This window comes from Uloborus diversus, chromosome 4, assembly GCF_026930045.1.
Source record: "Uloborus diversus isolate 005 chromosome 4, Udiv.v.3.1, whole genome shotgun sequence".
NCBI lineage: Eukaryota > Metazoa > Arthropoda > Arachnida > Araneae > Uloboridae > Uloborus > Uloborus diversus.
The window spans coordinates 40,487,760-40,500,007 of NC_072734.1; the positions used below are offsets into that span (position 1 = coordinate 40,487,760).

Consider the following 12,248-nt stretch of genomic DNA (forward strand, 5'->3'; position numbering starts at 1 on the left):
TTTCGGCCTTGATGTACCTCAGAGAGCTCCTGCATTCCTATTGGTTCCTTACTGGTTTATAATTTTCTCATTCGTATTTGGCTAATCTGCTATTTTTATCATTTAAGCTGTATGCTTATCTGCTCTTATCTTTTGTCGGATGTCTTTTCATCCATAAGCTCATTACTTTTTGCATTGACAAAGGCGTTCCCTGTAACGCCAAAACACGTGTCTGCAGTAATCTGCGAATTTGTGCTTTTCGCATAGACACTCGACAAGTTAGCAAATCTATTACCTAAGTAATTATTTTAAATATTTGATGACCTTATTTTTTTGTGCACTGCAATGTTTAGTAGTTAAAAGTGTACTGTCGGAGAAGGAAATACTAATGCAGACAGTAGTTTAGGCAAGTGATGGTGAACGTTTTGTTGAAAGTGTGTCATATTTTGTTATCAATATTTTTACGTTCTGTTCAGTGGGTCAGTAGAGTTTCAAATTGGTAAACAGAAGAAATTGACAGTTGATCAATCGACTCGGGGGGGTGGGGGGGGTGAGAGTAAAAATGTAAATTGATAAGATTTTTTTTTGTGCTTTTTTAATTTAACCCAAATCATTATGATTATTAGTTATTTAGTTGAGTTAACTTCTAAAAATTAACTTAAATTTAGACATTTTTCTTTTTTACTTCATTTTTACAAAAAATGAAGTATTGTATTCGCGAAAGAATTTTCACAAAAAATCGGCCTTAATTTCCATTTTGCTCAGCCCGAAATGAATGTTGAGTTTTTTTTTTCGACTCGACAACACCTGGATATGTGCCTAGGAACGTACAGACACCCGAAATACCCATTTTGACGATCCCCGAGTTAATTACAACGAGTTTTCTCGTGACGTCTGTATGCACGTATGTATGTGCGTATGTGTATCTCATAACTCAAGAACGGAATGTCCTAGAAACTTGAAATTTGGTACGTAGACACCTAGTGGGATCTAGTTGTGCACCTTTCTGTTTGGTTGCATTTGGACGCTCCAAAGGGGGTCTTTTCCCCCTTTTTGGGGGAAATCATTGTTAATTTCGATGTAAACTCAAGTGGTGTTATAGTTTGGCGGGCACTTGGCGATATATCGCTAGTCTTTTGGTCGCTAAGTTTTGTCGCCAACTTGGCGACAAATTAGGCAATTTAAAAAAAAAAATTTAAATTTTTATTTTTAAATCTGGTTCCAATATGGCCAACTGTTGGTGATATTTAGAGAGTAAACTATTGAATCATATTAAAACTGCCACTAATGAGAAAACGACATTAAATTGGAGTAAAAGGAAGTCATGTGATGCACACAACAGCTCGTTTGCTTTTTTTTTATTACCGACATAGTTCACTTTTTAAATATTTTCGCCTGTCTATTAGCTGTTTTATTAACAAATAATAATAATAATAAAGTAGGAAAAAACGATGCGTAGGTCATATAAAATGCATTCCTGGTGCAAGTGTTTGATCCACGGGTCATAGGTTCATCACTACTAGTCTAGGATGTTTTATTTCATTTCTGTTTTTTTCTCATGTAAAAAGATACGTATTGCTTATTAAGTTGCGTATTCTTGTTGAAGTTTAAAAACATCGGGCCATTAAATGACGCATGTTTCGGGAAACCTTCATAAATAAAGCAAAAAATTTCCTTCTGTAATACATCCAGATGTAGTTAATACCTTTAACTACATATTTCTATAGCATATATTCTCTTCAAGGACTAAATGAAGAGATGTATTATTTTGAAATTCGAACTAGATCTTTCAAAGAACGATTTTTGTGCTACTTTCATTTTAATACACCTTTCATTAATCTTGAAAAATAAAATAAAGAAACTGCATTCATTGTCAAAAAACCGATAAATAACGCAAAAAATGTAGTAATACGTACAAGGCAAGATATTTCCATAACGATTTTTCTTCAGGTTACCGCTTTTTCGTGCAGCTGTCCAAGGTGAGGTTTGGCCTTCTACTAATCTCTGAGAAAGAAAAAAAGAAATAAAGTAAAATATAAGTAAGCTTGCATGAAAGACCGTCACACAGTGTGGCATAGTGCGCAAAAATCCACCGAACTCGCGGGTTTTGCGCTAGGATCTTCTATTATAGTTCAAAAGGCAGCAAAATTCTTCGACTATTTTGTAGTGGTGTTACAATTTTGAATTTCTTAACCCCCTAAGCGCCGCAGAGCTCAGAATGGACCCAAGTCGCGATTTTGAAAACTAAAAAATATGAACATATTTTTTCCCTGATATGTGGCTCAATGCTTAGTATAAATCGAGGAATTGGGTGATAAGACACAACTTTTGATCGCTGCTGGGTTTTTAGAAATGCTTTTTTCCACCGTATAAGTCATTAAAAACATGATTTTTAAGGTTTTTCCGTTGAAAAAATGGGTTTTAACGTTCTTCACACATCTCCTGCGCAAGAACAAATATATGTTTTAATTTTAAACTACAACTTTTTAATCATTTTCCAAAGTTCAAAAGGTAAAAACCTCCCTAAAACATCGAAAAATCGCTACGATATAATTCTACTCATAGTGTGTAATAGTTGAATTAAGTGTTTAGAATCGAAAAATAACATTAGTTACCTTAATCATAATCCTGGGCTCACGCAACAGGCAAATTGTATGGAAAATGTCATACTCCTGTCCTAAAAAAATCACTCTCCTAGCATTATTTCTCAAGCACTGGTAATGCATCCCGTGGAATAGAAGGATTTATTTACAATACATTGGTTGGAAAATAAGAGTGATTTAAAAAAAGAAATTTAAATTTGGCAAACGATAAATAAAAAATGTATCAGTGGAATAATTCTATTTAATATTTTTTTGTTGTTGTTCAGACGAATTGTTCCAAAAGAGATTTATTGATTAGAAATTTGTTTATCTAAATGTTACTCGAATAGGTTAGTGAAGTTGCTATAAATTTCGTAGTTGCTTTAAAATAAAAGTAAAATATGTTATTAATATTGCTGATTCCCTTTTTGTTTTTTATGTTTGTATTTCCTGAACCATAAAACAATTCGCAGGTAATGAGAAGGTAACTGTTCTTTTCGTAAATTTTATCATACAGTGTATGGCTAACTTAAAGAAAGTTTTAATTGTCGCAATCGATTTTTTTTCCGTTGAAATGAATGTCCGTTATTCGAAGTGCAAACTATTCAGAGTGAATAATATGAAAAAACTTATGTGGGACTTGTACTCGAAGAAATTGGGGGTGTCCGTTAAGGAAGGTTTTACAGAAATTTTGTTTTGTCATTTAATAACCATACTTTTTGATTTAGGCTTCAGTTATTTCTTTATTACCATAGTTACATTTTAGATAACCCATGAAGAAATTCATTTTGTAACTCTCCTGGTGATGCTTGTCAGTCTCTTGCTGTATGAAAATTCGATCCTCTTTTTTGAGGCTGCAATATAGTTAAAGTGAGTTCCCTCTATTTTTTTCTTAATAAGTTCCTAACAAAGAGTAAGTACTATAATGTTTTTCAGCATTTTTATTGGTTTTTAGAGAATCACCCATCTGCTTCAATAGACTGTTTGCATGGTCAACTTTGATGGATTTTTTTATGTATCAAAACAAAGTATTTAAAAATCACTCAAGTTTTTTGAAAGAATTTTTTAAATTTAAAAATCAAAACATGTATTGAAAAAAAATTACATTTTTCAAAAGAAAGTTCTTACTTTTAAAATAAAACTAAAACTTTCAAAAAACTTGCAACAATTTAAAGGTTTTGGGTTTATATACTATTTGAGCTTATTCAAGTCATTAAAAAACTTCCAGTTAATTTCAATGAAAATATTTAAATATTTAAAAAAATCTTCAAGACATTTTAAATTTTATTTGAACACATTCTAGAAAGTCCTAAATTCATTCAATAAATTTTAAATAATTGAACTAAACTACAATTTATGCGTCAGTTTAATTGCATTTGAGAAAAAAAAGGGATGACTACTAGGATTTCGTTATTTAGAAAAAAAGCTTTCCCTACCTTGAATTCGTCTACAAGTTGATTGGTAGCGAGAGCATTTGCCAGAAAATCTTCCAATGTTTCAACTCTCATGCCTCTTGCTATTTTGCTATCACTTTTGGTCCGCTTCAAGGATACATCTGATTAAGGAAGAAATGTTATGCAAATTAAGGAAGAAGCAGTCTTTATATTTCATTGTTTATCGGAAATTCCTATGCTTGAAATATTCTATTTAACGATTTCTCGTGTTACAAGGAGACAATATAAGTGAAAACATAGTATCATTTTTAAACAAAACACAAAAGCATTTTTGTGGTTAAACAATATTATTACTGTAATTTTAATTGTTTTTTCCTTCCTTTTACAAAAAAAGAAATATTGTATTCGGGAAAAAAATTTTCACTCAAAAATAGGCCTTAATTTCCATTTTGCTCGCCCCTGAATGAATATTGATTTTTTCTTTTTCAACCCGACCACACATGGATACATGTCTAAGAACGTATAGACACCTGAAGAATCCATTTTGACCATCCCCGAGTTAATTACAATAAATTTTCTCGTGACGTCCGTATGTACGTATGTATGTGCGTATGTGAGTAGATGTGTATGTGTGTATGTATCTCGCATAACTCAAGAATGGCATGTCCTAGAAAGCTGAAATTTGGTACATAGACTCCAAGTGAGGTCTAGTTGTGCACCTTCTCTTTTGGTTGCGTTCGGATGTTCCAAAGGGGGTCTTTTATACCTTTTTGGGGTAAAGTCATTGTTAATTTCAATGTAAACTCAAGCGGTGCTATTATTTGACAAACACTTGGCAATATATCGCCAAGCTTTTGGTCGTCAAGTTTTATCGCCAGCTTAGCGACGAATTTGGCGTTCTTTCTTTTTTACTTCCTTTTGCAAAAAAGGAAGTATTGTATTCGCGAAAAAAAATTCACTCAAAAATCGGCCTTAATAATCATTTTTCTCGCCCCCAAATGAATGTTGAGTTATTTTTTCGACGCGACCACACTTGGATATATGCCTAGGAACCTACAGACACCCGAAATATCCATTTTGACGACCCCCGATTTAATTACCACGAATTTTCTCGTGACGTCCGTATGTACGTATGTATGTGCGTATGTGTGTATGTATCTCGCATAACTCAAAAACGGTATGTCCTAGAAAGTAGAAATTTGATACGTAGACTCCTAGTGCGGCCTAGTTGTGCACCTTCTCTTTTGGTTGCATTCGGATGTTCCTAAGGGGATCTTTTGCCCCATTTTGGGGGGAAATCATTGTTAATTTCGATGTAAACTCAAGTGGTGTTATAATTTGTCGGACACTTGGCAATATATCGCCAGTCTTTTGGTCGCCAAATTTTGTCGCCAACTTGGCGACAAATTTGGCGATTTTTTTAAATTTTAAATTTACTTTCAATTTGGTCACTGTTGGTGATATTTAGAGAGTAAACAATTGAATCACATTAAAACTGCCAATAATGGGGAAATGACATTAAATTGGAGTAAAAGAAAGTCATGTGATGCACACATCAGCTCGTTTAAAAGAAATCTGGTTTCAATTTGACCATATTTAGAGAGTTAACCATTGAATCACATTAAAACTGCCAATATTGCGAAAAGTTATCTGTATAAAACGTTTTCTTTGCTTCGGTTCGCAACAAACTTGGGGTGAAAATATTTAAAGTGTTTCTTTGCGCACTCAGAGTCACTATTATCTTTAAATTGGAGTAAAAGGAAGTCATGTGATGCAAACATCAATTCGTTTTTTCATCGTCTAGGAAGCAATATTAACTGTCTATTGACTTATAGAACTCGTAGAGTTGTAATTATTTTTCTTTTTTGGAGCCTTATTTTTCCCATTAAAACATAAATTATACCTTACACAGATCAATATTCTATAGGCATTTTTTGTAACGACAAGTTGAAAAAATACACATGAAGGACTCGGGGCAAGAATGTGACGTGCCACCTGATGTGAATTTTTCAGTAGGTCATTTTCCAGCTTATACAGAATATTTTTAGAATTTTTCAAAGGTATTATACATTCTATACTCTTCAGTACTGAAATCAGATATGTTTTTCTTCAAATGACATAATCCACTGTCATGGTTATTTCGATTTTAGTTAGGAGAAACAAAAAGTTAGATCGAACAGTCACTCCTTGTGGCTTGTCACATTTATGCCTCGAGCCCTTCATACATAAAATAGGAAACGGTGCAAAAACAGGCACAGGTGCAAAAATATTGGCCCCCTACCCCAGTGGCTATATCAAATGGTGAAACATAATGGCCAGAACCGTAGACACAACGCCAAAAAAAAAAAAAACCGTAATTGGCAAAAATAAATAAATAAATAAATAAACAGGCTGTTCTCGGTCCTATTTCAAAAAATGAAATCGTTTAATTCCTCGCCCATCGGAAGTCATCTAATTAGTGTCAGACTATAACACGATTTTAAAAGTTTGTTTAAAAATTATGTAGTTTTATCTAAAATACTGTACTTACGTTTCTCGCAGAGTGGGAGCGTCCGGAAACCATCTGCTACCAGAGGACCGTCTGAAGATTCGTTTTCTGGAACTTTGTACATCACTGACCATGTCATCGAACCAGAAAGTCCGGAATCCCGCGTAGAGAAAGAATTTGTTGACTTCTTTCTACGCCTGTCAAATACAAGAATCAAACAAAGAGGATAATTTCTTAAATTTATTCAAGCACTTTAAGAAGTTAATTCTCAAAGAGAAACCTAAAACTTGAATGGTTCTTGAACGAAAGATCATGTCACTTTTATAAATTTTACACTTTCTCAAATTATAAAACTGGGTAAGATTTAATGCTATATAACACTAATGGGCTATTCCACAGTCAAGTACGGGACAATCAGATGCTATAGTTTTACCAACATTCTGTTACAGGTCTTAATATTTTAGCTCAACAGGAGTAAGCACATCTTTTAATCTTTCCGTTTGATATAGATATACTACTGACTTAAATTTATTTTATGCATCACGTGTGAGACATCTGAAATCAACCTCTTGTAGTTTGCTGTACGAATTATAGTTAGGGCAAACCTAAAGTGGCAGAGTCGTAATGCTGTGATTAGAATCTGCGTAGCCTTTATAATGCTGCCAGGTTAAGTATGCCCTAACTTTAATTATAGCAAATACTTTTGCTCTATTAATTTAGCAATGAGAAAACAAATTGTTGGTTTTCAAGGCTAAAGTTCTAATGTAAGGGAAACATATCAGATTTGAAAAGATAAAATAACTTGAACCGTTGAAGACTTTGTATAGGACCATTCCACAAAAAGGTATTTGACGAAATTGCATTAATTGAGTCAGTTTTATTCGAGCAAATGATGGCAAAATCAGCCCCTGTGGAGCAATTAACGCCAAAATGGTATCAGCGCCTATTTTTGTGTAGGCTCACATTTGCTTCAAATTTTATTCAAAATGTAGCATTACTTTTCGAGATATAGCATTAGCAATGAGCAGTAAAGAACGTTCGATTGCACCACTCACTTTTGAGCTATTTGCGCCAAAATCGAATCAGCTCACCGGTCTATCAATTTTTGTTTCAATCCGTCCATTACTTCTCTAGATATAGCAGTCACAACTAACATGAAAAAAAATTGATTGCTCAACCCCCGTTTCAGCTAGTGCCACCAAAATAGAACAGAACCTGTACCCTCTAGGGTCAATGTTGGACCGACTTTGTTTGATTCCGCACATTAGTTATTGAGGTGCAGCAGGCACACATGACAGAGAAAATGTTATATTGCTCCAACCCTCTTGGAGACATGCAGACACACGCACACACACACACACACACACACACACAGAGAGAGAGAGAGAGAGACTTTCCAAAAATAGTCAAAATGAACTCAAAACACCTCAAAATATGCAATCGATCAAAATGCAGAATTTGCACGAATCTAATAATTTCTTCCATGCATTAGATATCGAAAAAAGTAAAAAAGGATTAAATTAGATTTATATTTGGAAAATTTAAAGAAAATAAACAAAATTTTGCTCATTGCACCATTATGAGTATTAATACAACTATCATATCTAACAAACTGTAACTGGATACAAATTTATTTTCAATTACCTTTTGTGATACACAGCTAGAACTGTCAGGAACGTAATTGCAATAATGAAAACCATTATTACAAGTAGCAAAAGGATAAGGGCGATTGTGTCTTGATCGACCATCGTGCGATTCATTTCAATAAAAGTGGGCGCTGTGGGGAAGAAAAAAAACATTAATGATTATTATGTGCAATAGTTAAAAAGAATGAAGAAAATTTGTGCTAAAAGTAGAAAAATGTCACTAGATTGCGTTAATTTTTCAGTGAAGTAAGTTTCCAGAACATTTTTGTTATGAAAATTTAATTTTTCGTTCGAATGAAAACAGAGTTGATTTTTGCTACCATTGACGACCAAAATAAGCATCATTGAAACATGTAAAAAAAGACAGCTTCTATTTCTTCCATAACCTGTAGACTGGAAACCAAAAATCATTTTGTAATCCATTCTGGAAGTCAATGTAATGAGCTCCTCAGTGTCAAAAGAGTGCCAAAAATACCTTATTCAGTCATAACCTGCCCCCAAGGACAACTCAGTTTCCGAACGCCTATACTTAATAACTGAGCTTGGCGACTATGTGCAAAATTGTAAATATTTGCAGTAAAGTAACACTGAGTAAAATAACCAAAGGAATCAATGCGGGTCATACGACAGACGTGCGTGTCAGAACGGAGCAGTAAAACTTAACTTTAATGGACTCTAATAGCAGATAACCGACTCAATAAGTGCCTTCGCAGCCAACACGATACTTCCTACAACCCTTCGCCTGGGCTCGTGAACGTATCGGTTGGGCCCTATATAGATAACTAAAAAACCACGGTTAGATCAGTGTGAAATTGTGAGGTCGTATCTTATGTAGCGAGACGTTCGCCATCTTGGGGCTAAATGCCGCATTCTTCCTATGTCTGCTATAGTGAAGCAGAGTGTTTTGCGTCTTGATCGTGAATTGACATAGAGTTAATAAGGAACTGAAAATGGATTCTCGACATTGCACTCTTAATTTGGTCATTTAGCACCTGGACACAATAACCTTTAACACGCACTCAAGGACACTCTTTTCTATTTATTTTTAGAGGGGTGGGCATTAAATACATCGAAGAGTGGTGTATCCAAGTTCTCAAAGAGATGGAATGACCAAAAAAGAGTTCTAAGCGAGGTTTCAAGTTTAGACGGCATTCCGTTCTCCACTTCATCGTTTTGGGAGGAACGTAACACGACTTGAAAATGTTAAATCCCGTCAGACGCCTGAGGCCATTTCGCCTATAGACTTTGCAACGAATTTCCAAAAAGAAAGAAAAGAAAATGCTGGAAATGTATGGAAATCGATGTTTTCTTATGAATTAATTTGTTTTCGTTTGTTTGTTTTTTTAATGTTGATATCAGCATGCCTCTATTTATTTTAATTTAGTATCTTGTTTGAAATATTAATTAGTAAAATTAAAATAAGTAATGCACAAAAAAAATCAATTCTTCTTCAAAAATGTATTATTTGAAAGAGTAGTAATGAGATCAAATTTTCAAAGTTGAAGGGTTTGAAAAACCTAAACGAAATATGGACTCACCTGCTGTCTCATTTCTAGGTTCGGACAAAATGGATTTTATTTCCTGCAAAGAAAAAACAAATGAATTATTCTTTCCAAACATACTAAAATTTAAAACCACACCTAGTTATAAAATACACAGCTAGACTACATCTTTCATAATTGAAAATTTTTAGCAACCAGCTATACTGATTTTGTGAAAAACTACTCATCTAACGGATAAACTTAAAATACTATACCGTGGGTAGGTAAACGACAGTATCTTCAGAAATGAGTTTTCAAGATATTTGAAGAAATGCATTTTTAATTTAATACTAACAATAGGGAAACTTTGGAGTTAGACGTTTTTTTTCGGACTTTTTTTCATCGGAAACCAAATAAGCAAGCTGGTGCAAGAAAGCTGACGTACAATAAATGACAAAAAAAAAATTTAAAAAAATTAATTTGAATTTTGACATTTTGAATTCAAATTATGTTTTTCGCAATCACGTGTTTTTTGCGTGTGTACAGGCATGTGTGCGTGTGGGTAGGTGTGTGAGTGTGTGTGTAGGTGTGTGTTTGTGTCTGTATGCAGGCGTGTGTATGTGTATGTGAGTGTAGGCGTGTGTCTGTGTTCAGGCATGAGTGTGTGGGTATGTGTGTGTATGTGTGTGTGTGGGTATGTGTGTGTATGTGTGTGTGTGGGTATGTGTGTAAGTGTAGGCATGCGTGTGTGTATGTGTGTGTGGGTATGTGTGTAGGTGTATGTATGTGTGTGTGTAGGTGTGTGTATGTATGCGTATAAATGTAGGATATTGTCGCATCCTGGAGACTGTTTTCGCTAGAGGAGCAGCATCGTGAGGCGGCCGGTCGATGGTAATAAGCAATCGTGATTGCTCAAAAAATGAACAATGAAGATTTTGCAGTTACTGCCCTGTACCTGCCTACGGCAGTATATGCTAAAGTACATTTTTAATTACGCTCAATTCTTATTTCCGAATGGAATTAAGAATTCCCCATAGGATTATTTGCCTCTCGGAACATTTCTTTACAAGTCGAAAAATGGGTTCCTCATAACCCTTAAGTTCGTGTATACAAGGTTTTATTTCTCAAACTTATAAGGAACAACCACGGAAGAAAAAGAAACAATACAGGTGATGAAAGCTGATTTAAATTACCGACAGCAATGATTCGCTCTGTGGACTGTACACAAAGTTGAAACCGGTTATAAAAATTAAAGAGAAAGCTGTATGGTCAAGAAATTTGCCAAATTCTGAGCTTAGCACCATTATCACTGTCACGGTAGGGTTTTACTACCTCGGTTAAACTTGATTCGTGAGAAATATCGTTATTAAAAAAAAATATTGCGTTCGAAAGTTGTCCGTGCAACCCCCAGATTTTTGCACTAAGAGTAAACCCGGTTATTTCAGGGAAGAAAACTAAGTGAATTTTGAGAGTTATAGGGTGCTCTGCCTCTTGCTCGTTACCCTTACCAATCCCCGAAGATTGCCTCGCAATGTATCTTGTCCGCATAGATTTAAATCGTACGTTAGGAAGAATCAGATTAAAGAACCCATTGTTATCAGAATAAAACGAAAATCTCACCCCCCTTCCGTGGGATATATAATTTAAGTAAAGAGCTCATAATAGTCAGAATTGAAATCCTGTCCCCAACCCCGAAGATCAACTACGCACAGCAAAATAATTTTTAAAAAACGTGTCGAAGCGCACTCCTCTCCCGGAATGCAAACTAACTCGTATCAAGTTAAGTACTAAAGGGCTCTTTTGTACGTTTGAAAAGTCGATTTCAAAATCGTGGTCCCCAATAACGTTTTGCTCTTTAGCTACGGGCTTGAATTCAATTTATCCAATTACTTCCGCAAAAATATAAATTTTTCCTCGGGATTAAACCTGGCTTTTCCCTCGTTCTTTGCAACAGTACTTACTTGATCCTTGAAGACCAGCGTCCGGATCCTGATCCTATATCTGTGGCCTGGATTCAGATGGACGTTCCTGTAGTTCCCGTAAGTTCGCTTGTCGCCAACGACGAAGGACTGCTCGGCGTCGTCGGAGACATTTCTTGCGTCCAGTTCAGCTGCGATGTAGTAGGGTAATTTGTTTTTCACCACTGCTTCCGTGTAGTTGCTGAGGCGGCTTTCGTCAATGGGGTCCTGGTTCCATCCGTCTTCGACTATCACTTGATATTTGCTTGAAGAGAAGACAAAAATACTAAGTATTAGGCCCTGATTTACGCACTGCCTAGGGCAGGGGCAAAGACAGACTATTATTTTAAGGGGGTTCATGCTGAAGAATGACCCTCCCCCCCCCCATTCATGAACGAACCTTCGGGTTTGGGTATGAAAAGTTTTTAAAACTGCTAGGGTGTCAAAAAAAAAAAAAAAAAAAATGGCTTGGCCAGGAATAAGGCATTTAATAAGGTATAAAAGTTACAAACCATTTTCATAAGCAGTGAAAAGAAGTATTTCAAATATATTTATTTCCAAAAATAATTAATGAATTGAAAATACTACTGAAATCGTTTACATTTTGTTCATAAAGTGTTTGAACACAATGTGAGCTAATAGTCGACGGTTTAGGGGGAGGGGGTCATGTCCTCCATGACCCTCCCCTTGTATCCGCCAATGGACTAGCCCGAGGGTTAC

General features: G+C 35.1%; 1 protein-coding gene across 1 annotated transcript in view; it reads right to left on the bottom strand.

The window, feature by feature from the left end:
- Positions 1 to 12,248, bottom strand: part of LOC129220071 (receptor-type tyrosine-protein phosphatase T-like) — a 123,673-nt gene that overhangs the window by 55,257 nt on the left and 56,168 nt on the right. Inside the window, exons 27-32 of the mRNA XM_054854407.1 lie at positions 11,532 to 11,793; positions 9,628 to 9,670; positions 8,088 to 8,220; positions 6,486 to 6,640; positions 3,998 to 4,116; positions 1,896 to 1,983 (exon numbers count right to left, since the gene is read on the bottom strand). Coding sequence (XP_054710382.1) covers positions 1,896 to 1,983; positions 3,998 to 4,116; positions 6,486 to 6,640; positions 8,088 to 8,220; positions 9,628 to 9,670; positions 11,532 to 11,793 — 800 coding nt within the window. The remainder of the gene's footprint in view (positions 1 to 1,895; positions 1,984 to 3,997; positions 4,117 to 6,485; positions 6,641 to 8,087; positions 8,221 to 9,627; positions 9,671 to 11,531; positions 11,794 to 12,248) is intronic.